Consider the following 24,682-nt stretch of genomic DNA (forward strand, 5'->3'; position numbering starts at 1 on the left):
GTAACCTCCAGCCACCCCATGTTATAGTAGTAACCTCCAGCCACCCCATGTTATAGTAGTAACCTCTAGCCACCCCATGTTATAGTAGTAACCTCTAGCCACCCCATGTTATAGTAGTAACTTCTAGCCACCCCATGTTATAGTAGTAACCTCCAGCCACCCCATGTTATAGTAGTAACCTCTAGCCACCCCATGTTATAGTAGTAACTTCTAGCCACCCCATGTTATAGTAGTAACCTCCAGCCACCCCATGTTATAGTAGTAACCTCTAGCCACCCCATGTTATAGTAGTAACCTCTAGCCACCCCATGTTATAGTAGTAACCTCTAGCCACCCCATGTTATAGTAGTAACTTCTAGCCACCCCATGTTATAGTAGTAACCTCTAGCCACCCCATGTTATAGTAGTAACCTCTAGCCACCCCATGTTATAGTAGTAACCTCTAGCCACCCCATGTTATAGTAGTAACTTCTAGCCACCCCATGTTATAGTAGTAACCTCTAGCCACCCCATGTTATAGTAGTAACCTCTAGCCACCCCATGTTATAGTAGTAACCTCTAGCCACCCCATGTTATAGTAGTAACCTCTAGCCACCCCATGGTATAGTAGTAACCTCTAGCCACCCCATGTTATAGTAGTAACCTCTAGCCACCCCATGTTATAGTAGTAACCTCTAGCCACCCCATGTTATAGTAGTAACCTCTAGCCACTCCATGTTATAGTAGTAACCTCTAGCCACCCCATGTTATAGTAGTAACCTCTAGCCACCCCATGTTATAGTAGTAACCTCTAGCCACCCCATGTTATAGTAGTAACTTCTAGCCACCCCATGTTATAGTAGTAACCTCTAGCCACCCCATGTTATAGTAGTAACCTCTAGCCACCCCATGTTATAGTAGTAACCTCTAGCCACCCCATGTTATAGTAGTAACTTCTAGCCACCCCATGTTATAGTAGTAACCTCCAGCCACCCCATGTTATAGTAGTAACCTCCAGCCACCCCATGTTATAGTAGTAACCTCTAGCCACCCCATGTTATAGTAGTAACCTCTAGCCACCCCATGTTATAGTAGTAACCTCTAGCCACCCCATGTTATAGTAGTAACTTCTAGCCACCCCATGTTATAGTAGTAACCTCCAGCCACCCCATGTTATAGTAGTAACCTCTAGCCACCCCATGTTATAGTAGTAACTTCTAGCCACCCCATGTTATAGTAGTAACCTCCAGCCACCCCATGTTATAGTAGTAACCTCTAGCCACCCCATGTTATAGTAGTAACCTCTAGCCACCCCATGTTATAGTAGTAACCTCTAGCCACCCCATGTTATAGTAGTAACTTCTAGCCACCCCATGTTATAGTAGTAACCTCTAGCCACCCCATGTTATAGTAGTAACCTCTAGCCACCCCATGTTATAGTAGTAACCTCTAGCCACCCCATGTTATAGTAGTAACCTCTAGCCACCCCATGTTATAGTAGTAACCTCTAGCCACCCCATGTTATAGTAGTAACCTCTAGCCACCCCATGTTATAGTAGTAACTTCTAGCCACCCCATGTTATAGTAGTAACCTCTAGCCACCCCATGTTATAGTAGTAACCTCCAGCCACCCCATGTTATAGTAGTAACCTCTAGCCACCCCATGTTATAGTAGTAACCTCTAGCCACCCCATGTTATAGTAGTAACCTCTAGCCACCCCATGTTATAGTAGTAACCTCTAGCCACCCCATGTTATAGTAGTAACCTCTAGCCACCCCATGTTATAGTAGTAACCTCTAGCCACCCCATGTTATAGTAGTAACCTCTAGCCACCCCATGTTATAGTAGTAACCTCTAGCCACCCCATGTTATAGTAGTAACTTCTAGCCACCCCATGTTATAGTAGTAACCTCTAGCCACCCCATGTTATAGTAGTAACCTCCAGCCACCCCATGTTATAGTAGTAACCTCTAGCCACCCCATGTTATAGTAGTAACCTCTAGCCACCCCATGTTATAGTAGTAACCTCTAGCCACCCCATGTTATAGTAGTAACCTCCAGCCACCCCATGTTATAGTAGTAACTTCTAGCCACCCCATGTTATAGTAGTAACCTCTAGCCACCCCATGTTATAGTAGTAACCTCTAGCCACCCCATGTTATAGTAGTAACCTCTAGCCACCCCATGTTATAGTAGTAACTTCTAGCCACCCCATGTTATAGTAGTAACCTCTAGCCACCCCATGTTATAGTAGTAACCTCTAGCCACCCCATGTTATAGTAGTAACCTCCAGCCACCCCATGTTATAGTAGTAACCTCTAGCCACCCCATGTTATAGTAGTAACCTCTAGCCACCCCATGTTATAGTAGTAACCTCCAGCCACCCCATGTTATAGTAGTAACCTCTAGCCACCCCATGTTATAGTAGTAACCTCTAGCCACCCCATGTTATAGTAGTAACCTCTAGCCACCCCATGTTATAGTAGTAACCTCTAGCCACCCCATGTTATAGTAGTAACCTCTAGCCACCCCATGTTATAGTAGTAACCTCTAGCCACCCCATGTTATAGTAGTAACCTCTAGCCACCCCATGTTATAGTAGTAACCTCTAGCCACCCCATGTTATAGTAGTAACCTCTAGCCACCCCATGTTATAGTAGTAACCTCTAGCCACCCCATGTTATAGTAGTAACCTCTAGCCACCCCATGTTATAGTAGTAACCTCTAGCCACCCCATGTTATAGTAGTAACCTCTAGCCACCCCATGTTATAGTAGTAACCTCTAGCCACCCCATGTTATAGTAGTAACCTCTAGCCACCCCATGTTATAGTAGTAACCTCTAGCCACCCCATGTTATAGTAGTAACCTCTAGCCACCCCATGTTATAGTAGTAACCTCTAGCCACCCCATGTTATAGTAGTAACCTCTAGCCACCCCATGTTATAGTAGTAACCTCTAGCCACCCCATGTTATAGTAGTAACCTCTAGCCACCCCATGTTATAGTAGTAACCTCTAGCCACCCCATGTTATAGTAGTAACCTCTAGCCACCCCATGTTATAGTAGTAACCTCTAGCCACCCCATGTTATAGTAGTAACCTCTAGCACCAGTAACCTAGCCACCCATGTTATAGTAGTAACCTCTAGCCACCCCATGTTATAGTAGTAACCTCTAGCCACCCCATGTTATAGTAGTAACCTCTAGCCACCCCATGTTATAGTAGTAACCTCTAGCCACCCCATGTTATAGTAGTAACCTCTAGCCACCCCATGTTATAGTAGTAACCTCTAGCCACCCCATGTTATAGTAGTAACCTCTAGCCACCCCATGTTATAGTAGTAACCTCTAGCCACCCCATGTTATAGTAGTAACCTCTAGCCACCCCATGTTATAGTAGTAACCTCTAGCCACCCCATGTTATAGTAGTAACCTCTAGCCACCCCATGTTATAGTAGTAACCTCTAGCCACCCCATGTTATAGTAGTAACCTCTAGCCACCCCATGTTATAGTAGTAACCTCTAGCCACCCCATGTTATAGTAGTAACCTCTAGCCACCCCATGTTATAGTAGTAACCTCTAGCCACCCCATGTTATAGTAGTAACCTCTAGCCACCCCATGTTATAGTAGTAACCTCTAGCCACCCCATGTTATAGTAGTAACCTCTAGCCACCCCATGTTATAGTAGTAACCTCTAGCCACCCCATGTTATAGTAGTAACCTCTAGCCACCCCATGTTATAGTAGTAACCTCTAGCCACCCCATGTTATAGTAGTAACCTCTAGCCACCCCATGTTATAGTAGTAACCTCTAGCCACCCCATGTTATAGTAGTAACCTCTAGCCACCCCATGTTATAGTAGTAACCTCTAGCCACCCCATGTTATAGTAGTAACCTCTAGCCACCCCATGTTATAGTAGTAACTTCTAGCCACCCCATGTTATAGTAGTAACCTCTAGCCACCCCATGTTATAGTAGTAACTTCTAGCCACCCCATGTTATAGTAGTAACCTCTAGCCACCCCATGTTATAGTAGTAACCTCTAGCCACCCCATGTTATAGTAGTAACCTCTAGCCACCCCATGTTATAGTAGTAACCTCTAGCCACCCCATGTTATAGTAGTAACCTCTAGCCACCCCATGTTATAGTAGTAACTTCTAGCCACCCCATGTTATAGTAGTAACCTCTAGCCACCCCATGTTATAGTAGTAACTTCTAGCCACCCCATGTTATAGTAGTAACCTCTAGCCACCCCATGTTATAGTAGTAACCTCTAGCCACCCCATGTTATAGTAGTAACCTCTAGCCACCCCATGTTATAGTAGTAACTTCTAGCCACCCCATGTTATAGTAGTAACCTCTAGCCACCCCATGTTATAGTAGTAACCTCTAGCCACCCCATGTTATAGTAGTAACCTCTAGCCACCCCATGTTATAGTAGTAACCTCTAGCCACCCCATGTTATAGTAGTAACTTCTAGCCACCCCATGTTATAGTAGTAACCTCTAGCCACCCCATGTTATAGTAGTAACCTCTAGCCACCCCATGTTATAGTAGTAACCTCTAGCCACCCCATGTTATAGTAGTAACTTCTAGCCACCCCATGTTATAGTAGTAACCTCTAGCCACCCCATGTTATAGTAGTAACTTCTAGCCACCCCATGTTATAGTAGTAACTTCTAGCCACCCCATGTTATAGTAGTAACCTCTAGCCACCCCATGTTATAGTAGTAACCTCTAGCCACCCCATGTTATAGTAGTAACCTCTAGCCACCCCATGTTATAGTAGTAACCTCTAGCCACCCCATGTTATAGTAGTAACCTCTAGCCACCCCATGTTATAGTAGTAACCTCTAGCCACCCCATGTTATAGTAGTAACCTCTAGCCACCCCATGTTATAGTAGTAAACCTCTAGCCACCCCATGTTATAGTAGTAACCTCTAGCCACCCCATGTTATAGTAGTAACCTCTAGCCACCCCATGTTATAGTAGTAACCTCTAGCCACCCCATGTTATAGTAGTAACCTCTAGCCACCCCATGTTCTAGTAGTAACCTCTAGCCACCCCATGTTATAGTAGTAACCTCTAGCCACCCCATGTTATAGTAGTAACCTCCAGCCATAGAGTTAATCAGCTTAAGGCCCCACACACACAGACAGCACAGCTCCAGTCATGGTTCATACAGCCCTGGAGGGTCGGGTCATAAAGCCTCATCTCTAATGGGCCGGGACAAAGGCAACTCTCTGATGAATGACACCTTTGTTTTGTCCAGGCGCACTGATTTTGGAGAATAACAAACGTTTACATTAACGGAGTGTCAGTTAAACCACCATTAATACTCAATGTTCACGTGTTGCTTTACACGAATGTGGAAAAGTGAGAAAGTTCATGAGACGGATAGTGGTGATGGCTATGGTTTTTCAGTGACCAATGAGGGCTAGACTTGCTTTCTTAAGAGGATTCAGGGTGGTGGAGATTTATAGACATGTTCGGAAAAGTCTCTTTCACTCTAGGACATTTCTGGGAAGGTTGTCTGCATGTAACAGCGTATTGAAATATGAGAACGTCAGTTTGTGTGTGTGTGTGTGTGTGTGTGTGTGTGTGTGTGTGTGTGTGTGTGTGTGTGTGTGTGTGTGTGTGTGTGTGTGTGTGTGTGTGTGTGTGTGTGTGTGTGTGTGTGTGTGCATTTCCAGACATACTTTCGGAAAGTATTCAGACCCTTTCACGTTACAGCCTTATTCTAAATGTTCTCATCAATCTACACACACAATACCCCATAATGACCAAGCAAAAACAGGTTTTTAGAAATGTTAACAAATTTATAACATTTATAATATTTACGTTAGTATTCTGACCCTTTGCTATGAGACTTGAAATTGAGCTCAGATGCATCCTGTTTCCATTGATCATCCTTAAGATGTTTCCACAACTTGACTGGAGCCCACCTGTGGTAAGTTCAATTGATTGGACATGATTTGGAAAGGCACACCTGTCTATATTAGGTTACACAGTTGATAGTGCATGTCGGAGCAAAAAACAATAATCGTGTGATAGACAGATACTCTGTCTTTCCTCTCCTAGCCCACGTCTACAGTTGCTGCGCTAACGCAAGGGCTAGCAAGTATCACTTCTTTAGTGAATAAGAGTTCAAAGTTCGTACCAAGTTGCCATACTTTAAGCTCATGCTATATTCTGGCTGGTATAGTCGAAATTCATCCTTCCGGCGTTTAGGTCGTCACCTTTACATTGAAATTTGATGCTAATTTCGTTAGGTTCTTGCTGAGGTTGGCTTAGTTCTGTAGGTGGGGATGGTAAGTCCTCGCGTCCTTGGAACAGGAAGTTTATATAGTGGTGAAAGAAGGGCGTGAGCAGAGTGGTGTTCTTCTGACAAACCGTTCTCTCATTAAGAAGCTAAAAATTTAATCTTTTCACAAATTGTTTCATATTTAAACATTTAAATTACACAACAATTCCTTGTGAATCTGACAACTAGAATGTGTAGATTTTCCAAGATACAGTTTATGTCGTCCTATCATCAGTAATCATGTCTCAGACGCCAACTGAATTGACATCATATTCATTAAGTCCCAACGCATATTTTCAACTGGTTGGATTACCGAAATATGGTTCCGTTTCCCATCTTTTGATGTCACCAGACTCTCTCTCAATGTTAACAAAGGCTTTACTAGAGTCAACTCTATAGAGTAGAGAGAGAGAAAAGGGGAAAGGTATTCATGGGGGTCATAAACCTCCCCCATCAAGCCAACGTCATGACACCAGCAACCTGTACACAGCATCTAGTCGAAGCTATCAACTGCCTTTTCTCTCATGTCTTTTCTCTCAAGAGTGTGACATGAGTCCACGTGGAGTGAGCATGGAGAGAGATCCCGTCCAAACCTCTCTCATGCTGCTTGTGTACTGGTAGGAAAATAGACAAAGACATAATGGACTGTAAAGGACAGTGCCGACTCAGGTGAGACATTATCAAGGGCCATACACTTTGAACATATGCCACTGGGAAGAAACATAATATAAAAAAGAACATGAACAAATGACAGAAGAATGAGTCCCGGGACGGAGGGGGGTAGTCAACCGTACCTAAATTGATTTAGGCTTCTCCAAAATGATTTTTTGGGGTATCATGTTGATTTTGGAGGTCTGCACATTGCGAAATGTATAGTAATTTAGACTAAGAATGCATTGAGATATCAATCTGTCATTACCACAAATGGGGGCTGTGATGATAATAGTTAAAGCTAGAAATATAAGATGAATGTACTGTATGTAAATGTACATTCTGCCAGTATCAGTGTGCTAAATTGAGGGTCTTAAATTACAGTGATAGAACCAACGTGAAGCACTAAGGACTGTCATTCTGAATTTGGGTTGGATAATTTATCAAAAGTTCTAATTATGATTTGGAAAGGTGAGGCTTCTAGACAGAGCTACGGCCCTAAAATGTGAGGAGAGCCACTAGATTGTAGCTTGGGATAACCTTACCTCAATCTCATTCTTATCAAGGTTGGTCTGAAACTGTTAAAACATGTGCTCTCTCTCTTCCCTGTGAAAGTCAATATGCATGTGCCCTAAACCAAATTCAGGAGATCTCTAGAAATGTAGAGAAAATTGGCAACACTAAAAGAATTGCATAAATTGGCTCTGCAAAACAGAGGCAGGTCAAGACGGCACTTGTGCAATCAATGACGATGAATGTTGTACTTTTGTCCCAGATTACTCTTCTAATATGATTGATCTCGCGGAATACATTGCCACTGTTGCTAAGAATAATTCCCCACAACCAGAAGGACACTTGAAACTTGGTTGGAATCCCTGTTTGGAAGTTGAGGATCCCAAATCGCCAAATGGGCTGTAGTGTGTGTGTGTTTTTTCTTAGCTCTAAATGGTGTTATTTAACATGCTGTGTATGTGTGTGTATTTTTGATACATTCACTCCCGTTAATAGAAGTGTAACCTTTTATTATGATGATAGTATTACCATACTAATTAGATTGTATAACCCAGAATGAAGGGTTTGAAATGATGAAGTGTCTGATTTTATGTGTTGACTTCCTTTACTTTAATACACAAGTGGTAAGAGGATGGAATGTGATGGAACATTTTATATTGGTGCTTTTCCAATAACCAACTTCTGTGTTCATGCAAGTGACCGATCGAATTCTCACTATCAATATCTGCAATTTGGCAGTACGCCCAGACCCTTGTTTTGAGAACGAAAGATATCTCAGTTTCAAGGTCTCAGCTTAGAGAGAAGAAGCCTCATGAGGTATTGGTCTGTCACATGCATGACCCAGTATTGGTCGGTCACTGGGACTGCCCCAGTGGAGCTCCTGACTGACATGTGCATTGAGTTGGTTTGAACCTCTCCAGCGCGCTGATAATAAACAATGATTGACTTCGAGTGTACCTGTGTAGAATTTCCACGACAGTAGTACTTTCAAGTATTTTTATTTAAGTACTTTACACCACTGGCTCTTACCCTCACAGCCCTGGCGGTCACCGGCCAGCGAGTACCCAGGTCTGCAGCTGCACTCTGCTCGACCATCCACAAAATGACACAGCTGGACACAGCCTCCACTCCTGTCCACACAGGGGTCCCTAACTGATAGACAGACAGACAGACATGGGGCAGACAGTTTTACTTAGTCATATCCTGGTCACGCTATGACTGAAAACTGCCTCCTGTTCTTTATATGTAACTCTTTGCTCTCCATTCTAACACAAAGTGACTGCTATTGTACGCTGTAGGGAAGTCAGAGCACCATATCCAATCTAGTCAGGACTCACACTCGCAGTGCTTCCCATCCCTCTTCAGTTGGTAGTTCCTACGACACTCGCACTTGTAGTGGTCGTTGTCCATGTCCACACACTTGTGTTCACAGCCGCCATTCTTCACCGAGCAGGAGTTCACAGCTTCATAGTTGGGACAGACAGACAGACAAACAGACACAAGAATTGAACAACACAGGACTGACTGACAGAGTAGAGAAAAACGCATTTTCATGCTGTAGCAAACTACCTCAAATTAAGATCCTACATCTGTACTTTCGCTAATGTAGTCTTTGATTACCATTTGGTGAGTAAATGTGTAACCCTTCCTAGAGATTGGTCACTAAAATATGAATTCAAAGAAGGAAGAACCATATTGTGGGCTACAACACTGTTGGACCAGCACCGTCTTTTCACACCGCCATAATGGAAACGTGTGATTACAGGAAGCTCTAAAGACTGGAAATTGGATAATTATGGTTGCAGGTAATGAGTAACCTTGACTGAGACCTGAATATTGGAGTATTAGCTCTCAATGCCTAAATCAATGCCTAATCTTGAGTTGTGCGAACGACCGTGAGACCAGATCAAATCTGGTCTCACATGGTCATTACTCACCAATGCAGGTCCTTCCGTCAGTGTGCATGCGAAAGCCCTGGCTGCACTCACAGTGGTAGGAGCCTGCCGTGTTCACACAGGTCTGCTGGCAGCCGCCATTCAGCTCCTCACACTCATTCACATCTACAGAGCATACCGATGGACAGACAATTAAACCTGGGTTCAAAAAGTATTTTAAATTGAGCATTCACTTGAGCCTACATTGAGTGCCATATGGGCGGAGTTTGCACTTTTGCTAGTATTCCATTGGTTCCCTTGAGTCAGGCAAGCAGAAAAACCTATTCAAAATTATTTCACATACTATTTGAACCCAGGTCTGCAGACAATATTCTCAGACACTTGCTGCAGAACAAATCCATTTTGATAGGAGAACGTTGTGCCAATGAATTCCCTGTATGGGCATTAATGAACAATGAGGTGTTTTGATGGCGTTTGAAGGAATGCTTTATAATGATGGAATACTACACAAACCTTTAGACAACATTGGGGCGGCAGCGTAGCCTAGTGGTAAGAGCGTTGGACTAGTAACCGAAAGGTTGCAAGTTTGAATCCCCGAGCTGACAAAGTACAAATCTGTCGTTTTGCCATTGAACAAGGCAGTTAACCCACTGTTCCTAGGCCGTCATTGAAAATAAGAATTTGTTCTTAACTGACTTGCCTAGTTAAATAAAGGTAAATAAATAAATACAATTTGTGACTTGAGCACTCTAACAGACATGAACCCACACAGACCACGTTCATTAGGAGACTCATATGTGTGTTACCGTGTCTGTGTCATGAATAGCACAATATTCATTTTATAGTGCACTACTTTTGATGTGAGCCCTATGGGCCCTGGTCAAAAGTAGTGCACTAAAATAGCGAATAGGATGCCATTTGGGATGCAAAGTTTTCATGGGTGTTCCAGAGGAGAGCGTTAAGGCCGAGGAGAGCGTATAGGGATGCTTGTCATGACTCATGAGCGTGTCAAACGTAGGAATGCGGTAAAAAGATTTCACCACTGAAGCTCTCTTTTGTTTGACATCAAGCTCTGTGAAGCATAGTTGGTCCCTGACGCAATAAGAAGGTTGGCGTGGTGATGGAAGTGATGACTTCACGAGAGACTGTTTTAAGAACACAATGTTTATGACCCCTTTATAGACGAACACACCATTTTGATACAATTAAATCAACCATTAATATGAAATCACCAATTGGACAAACATTCTCTTCATCAGTGGAAGTTCTCGTACAGCGCTTTGCTGTTAACTGTAATGACTAGGAGTATGTTCTGACCACGTGACCTGATTAGAAAAAACTCATGGGCCCTACTTATACCTCTATAATTGGAGTCCAGAGTTCTTCCTGGTCAGGTCATGTGGTCAGGATATTCTCTGGCTTTAGTAATGACGATTCACCACTGACACTCTTTCAACACAGGTTGTCCGCTATGCAGCAGACCTGAGTGTTTAGGACCATTCCAGAACCATTCACATGTGGTACATTAGGCACATGTTCCATGTTGTTCCATGTTCCAGGGAGCAGAGGCATGATGAGGAGACAACATTGCTGAGTGCTTCTCCAAGGAAAGTCAACATTTACTACCCATCTGGAGAACACATCAGAGTCAAGCTGTTTCAACTACTTCCTGGTTCCTGCTAATCCCTAGTCCATATGGGCTTTGCACTGCAGGCTACTACTGGTCATGACAGTAGCACTGATACAGAGTCAGACATATATTCACCCCCCTAATGGTTAATCTTATGATTGGGGCTAAGGTAATCTGATCCCAGATCTGGGTTTAAGGGCAATTCCTATTCAACAAAGCAGTCTCAGCTTGTGGGAATGCACTTCTCCTCATAATGAACTAAATGCTACTTTAATTAGGTAACTTCCACTAGAAGAGGCTAAGGAGGGTCAAAGAGGAGGGCTGTCTGCCATATAAGGAGCCTTTTCATAACTGGCACATAGATTAATGTGATCAGGTTGAAGGACTGAAAATCCACAATGCCATTCCATTTAGACCAATCCGCTGCCTCGCTAAGTGAGGATAAAGGAACTCCCAGCGTCCCCTGTGGTGGATGACATATTCAGGAAGAAAATCCTAAACTGTCGTTCTAAACCCTGTTCTTTTTTTCAAAAGACAGGCTTCTTTCTTTAGTGGGCGTTTCTAAATACCTGAATGGTAATAGACTCAGCGAAGGTTTGGAGGGTAATATACTTAAGGTTCGCCGTGTGAGAGGATTTCAGCAGGACACAAAGGAAATCTTTCATTCAGACGTGAGGCTGAGACTCTGGGAGTTGGGTTGGGGGTTGAATTTTGTCTGAATGTTATTGTGTGACAGTCTTGAACTGACACCCACATCTGTCTCAATGGTCTCTTGACAGCTGTTTGGGGAGGTGTCTGCCCATCCCCCGCCTCTCAACTCCCACGCTCCATTCTCCATAGATTAACACCATCCTATGTGGAGGGTCGCAGACAGAAACATTTAGCACTGGCATGCTCTGTTCCAGAATCAAAAAGGGTATGTTATTTGCCCTTCAAAGTTGTTACAGAGCACACTAGCCCTGGAACATGACTCTTACAGACTCCTACACCATTGCTCAAACCCTCACTAGAAAGTGACAACGTCCCATGTCAGGGGTCAAAGGCTAGGGGCACCTGTTGACACCTGCACCCCCTCAGAGCAACTGGGCATTAGCACTGTCAGCTAACTCAGCCAACTCAGCTAACTCAGCATGTTTCTGTCAGAACAAACAGGCAGGGTTTTGATTTTACGAGTTGACCAGATCTCCATGCCTGTACTGATTGTGTTCCCTATATGTGTGTGGTCTGCTAAGCTATTTGTGTCTCTGTCTCTTCCTGTGTCTCTGTCTGAAGATCCGGCAAGAGGACACTGGTGGATAACCTATGCCTGATCCTCAAGGAGCATAAGGTTAGGTCCCTCTCTACCCCCCCCCCCCCCCCCCCCCCCCCCCCCCCCCCCCCCCCCCCCCCCCCCCCCCCCCCCCCCGGTCCGTCCCCCATCCCACACACACACACACACACACACACACACACACACACACACACACACACACACACACACACACACACACACACACACACACACACACACACACACACACACACACACAGGAGACCCAGCTTGCCCTCTTTCTCACCCTGACAGGCCTTTCCGTCCGGGCCCAGTCGACTGCCCTCGGGGCACTTGCAGTAGAAGCTGCCAATGGTGTTGCAGCAATGTCCCTCACAGCCGCCGTTAGCAGTCGAGCACTCGTTGACATCTGGGGAAAGAAGGAAAGCCAAAACTTCAGTTTTCATAGCCTACAAACTGCACTGTAAGCAAAACTGTACCCAAATCCATTGTAAACCGTGGAGCTTTGGAGCTTCTCCTTCTTCGGTTTATTCATTCCCCTCTGTCTTGTAACACGTTTCTTCCTCAGGCATGAAGGGAATCTCAATATAACAGGTGTAGACCTTACAGTGAAATACTTACTTACAAGCCCTTAACCAACAATGCAGTTTTAAGAAAAATACAATAAAAATAAATAAAAGTAACAAATAATTAAAGAGCAGCAGTAAAATAACAATAGCGAGGCTATATACAGGGGGTAGCGGTACAGAGTCAATGTGCGGGGGCAATGGTTAGTCGAGGTAATTGAGGTAATATGTACATGTAGGTAGAGTTATTTAAGTTACTATGCATAGATAATAAACAGAGAATAGCAGCAGTGTAAAAGAGGGGGGGGAAATGCAAATAGTCTGGGTAGCAATTTTATTACATGTTCAGGAGTCTTATGGCTTGGGGGTAGAAGCTGTTTAGAAGTCTATTGAACCTAGGTACTGCTTGCCGTGCGGTAGCAGAGAGAACAGTCTATGACTAGGGTGGCTTGAGTCTTTGATAATTTTTATGGCCTTCCTCTGACACCGCCTGGTATAGATGTCCTGGATGGCAGGAAGCTTGGCCCCAGTGATGTACTGGGCCGTACGCACTACCCTTTGTAGTGCCTTGCGATCGGAGTCTGAGCAGTTGCCATAACAGGCAGTGATGTAACCAGTCAGGATGCTCTCGATGGTGCAGCTGTAGAACCTTTTGAGGATGTGAAGTCCTCCAAACTTTCAGTGAGTCCACTTCCCCTCACTTTGTAGACGTCCCAGCTGTCCAACAAAGGGCCATCTTTAAGACAGATCCAGCTTGAAGACAGACCCAGTAGTGCTTTGATGACTCTGTTTCTAGAGAGAAAACTAAACCATGTTCTAACCTCAGTCCTGTTGTTCATCTGCCGGGGCCAATGTAGCTGGAAGCTAGGCATAAGGGACAGGGGAAGCTAGCTAGCTACATAATATAGCTTCCTAACCATACGCTTTGGTTAGGAAGAGCCCGGTAAAAGCACACTCCACAGACAGATGCTTGTACTTAAATTGCGGTCATTACTTTGCATGTGAATGTAAGCAGGTATTTCCAATTAAATGGCGATGCTGACAGAGTCAGTCATGGATGAGAACCTTCAGGCTCCCTGGTGCTGGTATAATGACTCCTATCAGCTCCTTTTTATAGTGATCTTGTGCATCACCAGTGAGGAATGTCTTTAAAAGAGATATCATTCAACGCTAATACGATCATGCTGTGTGAATCAACCATACACAACATGTATGAGAGTTATTTCCTCATTCAGATATTTAGCTCACTCCATTTCAAACCCACATGTGCATAGACTAATGTTAAATGTTTGCACAATGTCATAGTTTGTTTCCTCACTTGCATATGGAGTAGCATTCAAGCTTTCTAGCTTAATCACTCCAGCCGTTGTTAGATGGATCTGAGTTCCACCATGGCTCACTATGGGGACAGACAAGAGGTCCTTGTCTTGCCTTTATTTGTCTTCCGTGTGCTGATCAAACGCAGTGTGGTTTGAAGTCCCTGTAGATGAGGAGTATTGGGACAACAGCTGTTGTCAGTCAGTACAGGAAAGTGTGGACAGAGGTGTGAGAAGTCGCTAATGCGTGTCAAGGAAATCGCAGCCACACACAGATACACAAGAACACACACACACACACGCACACTGACACACAAACATACACACACACACATACACACACACACGCTGGCCAATCCTCCATCCTGACAGCATCCTACGAGAAGTGTTCCTCTGGTGGGTCATATCTATGGTGGGGGAAGACTTTGGACATTCTGTCCCTGTCTATTTGCTAATGATTTACTGTTAACTCGTGGCTATAAATAAACTAATGGTGCCATTTACCCTTAAATTACTGAACATTTCACAAGCAGAGTTCCCCAAAAAGTTCAGTATGAGAGAGAGAGAGAGAGAGAGAGAGAGAGAGAGAGAGAGAGAGAGAGAGAGAGAGAGAGAGAGAGAGAGAGAGAGAGAGAGAGAGAGAGAGAGAGAGAGAGAGAGAGAGAGAGAATAAGGAGTCCACTTGGCTCTTTTTTGTTTGTGTAGATTGTCACGTGTGATCCCTCTCCGGCCTCTAGGTCACCAGGCTGCTCGTTATGGCGCACACCTGTCACCATCGCTATGCGCACCTGCACGTCATCAGACTCAACTGGACTCCATCACTTCCCTGATTACCTTCCCTACATGTGCGTTGTTCGTGTTTCTTATTTTGTATTATGTTGTGTTCATTTATTAAAACACTCACTCCCTGAACTTGCTTCCTGACTCTCAGCGCACATCGTTACAGAATAACGCCTCACCTAAGGGAAGCATCAGGGAGTGTTTTTTGTTGTTGTTTAGTTTTGGCGGGAATGACGTCGGGTCCGGGAGCCGCTACAGGCTCTCACGCCTCAGCCAGATCGCCAGGCTCCCTGCCTCCGCCGGATCGCCAGGCTCTTATGCCTCAGCCGGATCGCCAGGCTCCCCTGCCTCAGCTGGCTCGTCAGGCTCTCATGCCTCAGCCAGGGTGACCGGTCCGCTCCTGATCCTCGGGATCGTCCCTTTGGTTGGCGTCCTGCGGCTGGAGCTGAACGCGACTGGGGGGGGGGGGCTCCATCACGTATGCTCTCTCTCCGGCGCTCTAGGTCGCCATGCTCCCGCGTCTCAGCCGGACTGACAGGTTTTGCGCGCCTCAGTAGAAGTGACCGGTCCGCTCCTGATCCCTGGGAGCGTAATTTTGGTCGGCGTCCTGCGGCCGGAGCCGCGCGTCGGGGAGGGGGTACTGTCACGTGTGTTCCCTCGCCCGACCTCTACGTCACCAGACTGCTCGTTATGGCGCACACCTGTCACCATCGTTACGTGCACCTGCGCGTCATCAGACTCACCTGGACTCCATCACCTCCCTGAATACCTTCCCTATATACGTCACTCCCTTTGGTTCCTTCCCCAGGCGTTATTGTTTCTGTTCCAGTGTCATGTCTGTGCGTTGTTGGTGTTTCTTACTTCGTATTATGTTGTGTTTATTTATTAAAACACTCACTTCCTGAACTTGCTTCCCGACTCTCAGCGCACATCGTTACATAGATTGAGACCACCTGACAAATCAGGGTCCCCCAATAGCAACACTGTGTATGTTGGAGCACAGAAAATTACTGAGCGCAGTCTTAACTCCCTAACCACATCGCTGCCCATGGCTCTTCTCTTTCCTATCCGAGGGAAGCAGGAAGCACACCACATTATTACCGGAACTGTATAGTAATTATGGTCATTAATGTTTGTTTAGGCCTTGCAGCTGAGATGTTGACAATAAGGAACTTCTAAAGCGTATGCAAATGGTAATCTATAGAACATACAGAAGAAGAGAAGAGTAATACAACAGACAGCGCTGGAAGACAGACAGATGCTCTAAAAACAATCATGTGCCTTCAGCAATAAAAGATAAGCAGGCTGAGAGCTCGCCAGTCTGCTCCTGTTGAAGTGCTCAGTCAGATTTCACACACACATACACATACACACACACACACACTGTCAATGTTCCAGAGCCTCTCTGGCCTAGCCGGAGGGAAAACATCCATCCAACATGACAAACTGTACAGGAATTCCAAACAGACATTAGAATGGCACAGTTCCTCCAACTCTGATTGAACAACACACATGCACACGCACACCCACACGCACACGCACACGCACACACACACACACAGAGCCACCAGAGCCCCTGTGCTGCTGTACAGAGACACTATCTATCAGACAGCAAAGTGTGCTTTATGTCCCCATGAAGTGTTGTTGGTCATGTCAGAGTTTGGTAGCTGGCCATGTCATTACCATTAAACAAATCTTATAGGCTGCCATACAGAAGACACAAAGCAGCACAGCCGTTAACTGCAATCAGTAGCAGGTGAGAACAGCAGACAGACTGTAGCTAGACATAGACAGACAGTAGCTAGACAGAGACAGACGGTAGCTAGACATAGACAGACAGACTGTAGCTTAACATAGACAGACAGACTGTAGCTAGACATAGACAGACAGACTGTAGCTAGACATAGACAGACAGAGACAGACATAGAAAGACTGTAGCTAGACATTGACAGACATAGACAGACAGAGACAGACAGGCTGTAGCGAGACATAAACAGACATAGACAGACAGACTGTAGCTAGACATAGACAGACAGACTGTAGCTAGACAAAGACAGACAGACTGTAGCAAGACATAGACAGACAGACTGTACATAGACATAGACAGACAGACTGTAGCTAGACATAGACAGACAAACTGTAGCTCGACAGAGACATACAGTCTGTAGCTAGACATAGACAGACAGACTGTAGCTAGACATAGACATACAGTCTGTAGCAAGACATAGACAGACAAACTGTAGCTAGACATAGACATACAGTCTGTACATAGACATAGACAGACAAAGACAGACACAGACAGACAGAGACAGACAGAGACAGACAGAGACAGACAGACTGTAGCTAGACATAGACAGACAGAGACAGACAGACTGTAGCTAGACATAGACAGACATAGACAGACAGACTGTAGCTAGACATAGACAGACATAGACAGACAGACTGTAGCTAGACATAGACAGACAGAGACAGACAGAGACAGACAGACTGTAGCTAGACATAGACAGACATAGACAGACAGACTGTAGCTAGACATAGACAGACATAGACAGACAGACTGTAGCTAGACATAGACAGACATAGACAGACAGACTGTAGCTAGACATAGACAGACATAGACAGACAGACTGTAGCTAGACATAGACAGACATAGACAGACAGACTGTAGCTAGACATAGACAGACATAGACAGACAGACTGTAGCTAGACATAGACAGACAGAGACAGACAGAGACAGACATAGACAGACAGACTGTAGCTAGACATAGACAGACAGACAGACTGTAGCTAGACATAGACAGACATAGACAGACAGACGGTAGCTAGACATAGACAGACAGAGACAGACAGAGACAGACATAGACAGACAGACTGTAGACAGACATAGACAGACAGACTGTAGCTAGACATAGACAGACTGTAGCTAGACATAGACAGACAGACTGTAGCTAGACATAGACAGACTGTAGCTAGACATAGACAGACATAGACAGACAGAGACAGACATAGACAGACATAGACAGACATAGACAGACAGAGACAGACATATACAGACAGCCAGACAGACAAACAGACTGTGGCTAGACATAGACAGACAGAGACAGACAGAGACAGACATAGACAGACAGACTGTAGCTAGACATAGACAGACAGACTGTAGCTAGACATAGACAGACTGTAGCTAGACAGTCTGTCATGATGTTGTTCTGCCTCTGAACAAGGCAGTTAACCTTGAAAATAAGAATGTGTTCTTAACTGACTTGCCTAGTTAAATACAGGTAAAATATAAAATGTAAAAAAATAAAAGACAGAGAGACAGACTGTAGCTAGACATAGACAGACGGTAGCTTGACATAGACAGACTGTAGCTAGACATAGACAGCCATAGACAGACAGATAGAGACAGACAGACTGTAGCTAGAGAAACATTGCTTACAAACACGGAATGGATGAGATGTGCAGGAAGTGTGTTTGATGGGTAGACTGACTATGACTGGAATGTTGTATCCCTGTTGGTGGGCTGATCTTTACTCTCAAGTCATGTTATCAATGCTTACACATGCATTTTTCTACATGCAAATAAACATTGTTATTGCATAACACAAAAATAATACGCAACAGCTCTTGGACGGGTTGTAAATGTGTAAGTCCGCACAGCCTCAGAAACCAAGGATGGGTCGCCATATTGTCATCCCAGGCCACACCCACTCTTGGTTTCTAAGGACAAGCAGGGTCACCTGGGAGAGAACAAAGGGAAAAGGTACCCTTGTTTACCCTTCCTGCTTCAACCATGCCCTACACCACCTCACCAGAACCTGGTTGACCCCTAGCCTCTACCCCCGTGGCACTAGATCTGAGAGGATTGGATAGGTGTATCCAAGAGGTAAGAGGAAAGATGGAGCTATTCCTTCAAACTATCCAATCTTTTCAATGTAGTAGTAGGACCTCCCACCCCAATGCTGCCCACTACCTCAACACATACCGCTCACTTCAACACACACTGCTCAACACATACTGCTCAACACACACTACCTCAACACATACCGCTCACTTCAACACACACTGCTCAGCACATACCGCTCAACACACACTACCTCAACACATACCGCTCAACACACACTACCTCAACACATACCGCTCAACACACACTACCTCAACACATACCGCTCAACACACACTACCTCAACACATACCGCTCACTTCAACACACACTACCTCAACACATACCGCTCAACACACACTACCTCAACACATACCACTCAACATACACTACCTCAACACACACCGCTCAACACACTCTACCTCAACACATACCGCTCAACATACACTACCTCAACACATACCGCTCAACACACTCTACCTCAACACATACTGCTCAACATACACTACCTCAACACATACCGCTCAACACACTCTACCTCAACACATACCGCTCACTTCAACACACACTGCTCAGCACATACCCCTCAACATACACTACCTCAACACATACCGATCAACACACACTACCTCAACACATACTGCTCAACATACACTACCTTAACACATACCGCTCAATACACACTACCTCAACACATACCACTCAACATACACTACCTCAACAAATACCGCTCAACACACACTACTTCAACACATATCGCTCACTTCAACACACACTGCTCAGCACATACCCCTCAACATACACTACCTCAACACATACCGCTCAACATACACTACCTCAACACATACCGCTCAACACACACTACCTCAACACATACCGCTCAACACACTCTACCTCAACACATACCGCTCAACACACACTACTTCAACACATATCGCTCAACATACACTACCTCGACACATACCGCTCAACATACACTACCTCAACAAATACCGCTCAACACACACTACTTCAACACATACCACTCAACATACACTACCTCAACAAATACCGCTCAACACACTCTACCTCGACACATACCGCTCACTTCAACACACACTGCTCAGCACATACCCCTCAACACACACTACCTCAACACATACCACTCAACACACACTACCTTAACACATACCCCTCAACATACACTACCTCGACACATACCGCTCAACATACACTACCTCAACACATACCGATCAACACACACTACCTCAACACATACCGCTCAACATACACTACCTCAACACATACCGATCAACACACACTACCTCAACACATACCGCTCAACATACACTACCTCAACACATACCGATCAACACACACTACCTCAACACATACTGCTCAACACACACTACCTCGACACATACCGCTCAACATACACTACCTCAACACATACCGATCAACACACACTACCTCAACACATACCGCTCAACATACACTACCTCAACACATACCGATCAACACACACTACCTCAACACATACCACTCAACATACACTACCTCAACACATACCGCTCAACACACACTACCTCAACACATACCGCTCAACACACACTACCTCAACACACTGCTCAACACACACTACCTCTACACACACTACCTCAACACACACTGCTCATCTCAACGTTATGTGAGGAGCCCTGCCGCCCAGTGCCCCGCCCAGTGCCCCGCCCAGCTTCCCTGCTCTTTTCATTAACTCATTGGGAGGTCACATCAGCCCCTGACCCTGTGACCCCATCCTCCAGAGATGCCCACTTTGTTCCCATTGGGACTGCAGACACTAATGAGCTCTCAATAACATGTCCCCATCGTTAATCATTATTCTCCAAGAGTCAGGAGCAGGAATAATCTAGTTGGCAGATGTCTTACACGCTCAATTAGCATGTGCTGCTGCTGGGAGAGAGGAGAGGATTATAAGAGAGAACAGTGGTGGTAGGCACGAAGTCAGGAAGTTATCCCTTGTCTCAAGCAGGAAGTGGTGACTAGTAATAGCAGAGACGGAAGAGGAAACAAGACACCCAATTCGCAGTTTTTTTCTGGTTCAATAGAAGTCAATGAACTAAGTAGACCAGACCTAGCTGCTATTGTTGCATTGGTGTCTATGGGAGACAGACCCAGTTAAGTAGCCCGGAACGGACATTTTTTTCCAATGGTAAACGGCCTGAGTGAACTATCTTCATTTACTGAGTGAACCATCTTCATTCATCCACCATCTTTGGTAATAGCCAACAGGCATGTGTTGATGGACTATCTGCATTGACCCGTTTTGCACTAGCTATTTTGACTCATCACATACACACGCTGCTTTTACTGTTTATTATCTATTCTATTGCCTTGTCACTTTATCCCTACCTATATGTACATACACTATATTTACAAAAGTACGTGGACATCCCTTCAAAGGAGTGGATTCGGCTATTTCAGCAACACCCGTTGCTGACAGGTGTATACAATCGAGCACACAGCCATGCAATCTCTATAGACAAACATTGGCAGTAGAATGGCCTTACTGAAGAGCTCAGTGGCTTTCAACGTGGCACCATCATAGGATGCCACTTTTCCAACAAGTCTGTCAAATTTCTGCCCTGCTAGAGCTGCCCTGGCCAATTGTAAGTGCTGTTATTGTGAAGTGGAAACGTCTAGGAACAACATCTGCTCAGCCGCGAAGTAGTAGGCCACACAAGCTCACAAGTGCATAGCACGTAAAAATTGTCAGTCCTCGGTTACAACACTCATACAGAAATGGTTTGTCGAGATCGGTCTGGAAGAACTTGACCAGCCTGCACACAACCCCATCGAACACCTTTAGGATGAATTGGAATGTGAGCTAGGGCTAATCGTCCAACATCAGTGCCCGACCTCACCAATGCTCTTGTGCCTGAATGGAAGCAAGTCCCTGTAGAAATGTTCCAACATCTAGAGGCAAGAGTTCCCAGAAGAGTGGAGGCTGTTATAACAGCAAAGATGGGACCAACTCCATATTAATGCCCATGATTTTGGAATGAGATGTTCGTCGAGCAGGTGTCCAGATACTTTTGGTAATGTAGTGTATCTACCTCAATTACCTCGTACCCCTGCACATCGGTACTGGTACCCCGTGTATATAGCCAAGTTATCATTACTCATTGTGTATTTATTCCTCGTGTCATTTTTCTATTATTTCTCAATGCATTGTTAGGAAGGCCCCGTAAGTAAGCATTTCACTGTTAGTCTACACCTGTTGTTAATGAAGCATGCAACAAATACAATCTGATTTCATTTTATTTCATTTGGATGGTTAGCATTTCCCTTGCAGAAGACGATGAGGACCCAATAACGAGCCAAATAATGACGCTAGCAAACCGTTGCATATCAACAGTTGCAACTGACAGATTCTTGATAGTTTGAGCATCTATAGATCAATTTGATGAATTCAAAGAAGTGTGCAGGCAAAAATGTCTGTCTATGTAGCTATTGTAAGTGTGGTGGCGAGTGGCTTCTATTTAAGTCTACCTCAGATAGTACAGTAATTATCAGTCTGATTCCTCTGGACCAGAAAGTGAGTTTTTGAAAGAGGTGAGTAAAACAAGCAGCTGTTAGTTTAAGTCCAATATCAACACATTGGTTAATGTAATCAGGGCTATGTGCCGCAAGGCCTTGTAATGCATGGTATCATTTTCAAATAGAGTTGGACTGAATGGTACTCAGGGGGGTGAACTCTTAAAAAAACACCCGTATTAAGTGTTAATAAAAAAACGTTCCCATTCATAATATGTACTATGAAGGACTCCATAGAGTGCATGTGAAACTATTTGCTTTGAGGCAGTCTATTAGTGTGGTGAAGTATTTGGATCTGAACGAGCTGATCCAAGACCACACAAGCTAACAGTTGGTAGCTGTTCAGTTAAAATCACATGAGGGGAATGGCTGAATAAAATACTGTTTATGCAAGACGGATGTCAAGGTAAAAGGTGTCAATCAAAGACACAATGAGTGAAAAGTTGATAATTACAATGATAGCTGAGGATATGGTTAAGTGAGGTGTACGGTGTGAAGTTTTAGCGTATAAGGCATGAAGTGTTGCATTATTACATGTATGAGGCAGTGTCATGAGTCAACTTAATATCCAGTCGGGCTGTTTCACATAATAATGATAATATGACTGTGATACAGGTCCTACATCTGGCTCCTTGAACTTGACCAATATAAATGAAGCCTTTATGGGACATAAAGCATAGTTATACTTGACATTCCCAGTCAGCTGACGAGATGGCGTAGTCACAGTGGGTGGCCAGTGGAAGCCATGATGCAACAGCAGGCTGCACTGCATCATGGAGCTTGGTGTCACATCAGGACCTGTATCCCCTGACAATGGCCATCTGTTTTCCCCTAAGGGTCGGACCAGACCAGGTAGTCACGAGTCAGATGACATCAGAATGTGGAACGTTTTACTTATGGATGCCGTGTGGCCTGGGTTGGTGCTAGAGGGCAACGTTAAGGCAATATAAGGGCAATATTCCTTTTGGCACTCAGCTCATCCTTTCTGCCCAGCATAATTTGCTACGCCTTTGTCAACACTATACAGGTGACACACTCCCTCTGAAGCCCCCTTAGACCATGCTGAGGTCATAGTGTGTGTGTGTGTGTGTGTGTGTGTGTGCGTATGTTTACATATATACTGTTAAGATAAGTAGGTCTCCATTGAGACAGTGGCGCAGCGGTCTGAGGCACTGCATCTCAGTGCAAGAGGCGTCACTATAGTACCTGGTTTGAATCCAGGCTGTATCACATCCGACCATGATTGGGAGTCCCATAGGGCGGCGCACAATTGGCCTATTGTCGTCTTGGTTTGGCCGGAGTAAGCCATCATTGTAAATAAGAATTTGTTCTTAACTGACTTGCCTAGTTAAATATATATATATATATATATTTTTAACTATACAGTACATCCATGGTCTAGGGTACTAACAGATCTGAATACCATAACACATACCAAACACGCTTCAGTCCAGCTTGAAATATAACAACATCCCATTTATCATTCTTGACATCCACCAGCTTTATGGCCTACAATAAACCCTCTCCCTGAACCCCTCAACTCTCCTGGGTCTCTTACACTTGGGAGTCCTTCCTCTACGTTAACCTTGACCTCTCCTCCCAGCTCACTGTCCACCTCCCTGACCTCCACTGGACTGGGTTGATCCGCGGGTTTACAAAACCCACGGGCCAGCCAGTTGCTCATCCTTGCTCTGGATCATTAATCAGCCGCTAACTGAAGAACTGAAGGACGGACTGACAGACCCATTTTTTTTTTTTTTTTTTTTTTTTTTTTTTTGGGGTGGATCAGCTTAATATTGCGGAAAGAATGTTGCTTCCAATGTAATTGTCTGCATCATTTCCAATCCCCCATATTTTTTGGGGTAAATATATATATCCATACACGCATGCATACATATATACATACACATACCTATATAGACATACATACTTTTTTAAAGAATATACCTTTATTATTATTCCCCGCAACCCTACCACCGCTCCCCCAATTGGAGTAAACTAATAAACACTTCTGCTTTTACCTTCAATTTATACATCTTATACCTATTTTACAGACACAGACTACTTTATAATAGTTCTCTCTTGTTTGTTCTTAGTCCTTCCTCTATTTCTGTTGTCCATCCAATTTTATTTCCACTTGTAACTGTGCTATTTCACAAAAGCTCCGCACCTATACACATTTCACAGATCCCGTATGCCCTACATTGTTTATCTTGTTATTAGTCCCACCCTTCAGTTCCACTCAACCCTTCCCATCTATCTTCCAACATCATCCATTTCGGATTTTTATTTGCCATATATTTTTCAACTGTGCTGTGATGC

The 24,682-nt window shown here is 44.5% G+C and overlaps 1 protein-coding gene across 2 annotated transcripts in view; it reads right to left on the bottom strand.

Annotated features, from left to right (window-relative positions):
* Positions 1 to 24,682, bottom strand: part of LOC120018285 (multiple epidermal growth factor-like domains protein 6) — an 89,689-nt gene that overhangs the window by 38,092 nt on the left and 26,915 nt on the right. For both annotated transcript variants that reach the window (XM_038961400.1, XM_038961399.1), the window contains 4 exons: positions 12,532 to 12,654; positions 9,388 to 9,510; positions 8,788 to 8,913; positions 8,480 to 8,602 (listed from right to left, as the gene is read on the bottom strand). In XM_038961400.1, the coding sequence (XP_038817328.1) occupies positions 8,480 to 8,602; positions 8,788 to 8,913; positions 9,388 to 9,415 (277 nt within the window). In that variant the 5' untranslated portion in view covers positions 9,416 to 9,510; positions 12,532 to 12,654. The remainder of the gene's footprint in view (positions 1 to 8,479; positions 8,603 to 8,787; positions 8,914 to 9,387; positions 9,511 to 12,531; positions 12,655 to 24,682) is intronic.

The sequence above is a fragment of the Salvelinus namaycush genome, chromosome 23 (assembly GCF_016432855.1).
Source record: "Salvelinus namaycush isolate Seneca chromosome 23, SaNama_1.0, whole genome shotgun sequence".
Taxonomy (NCBI): domain Eukaryota; kingdom Metazoa; phylum Chordata; class Actinopteri; order Salmoniformes; family Salmonidae; genus Salvelinus; species Salvelinus namaycush.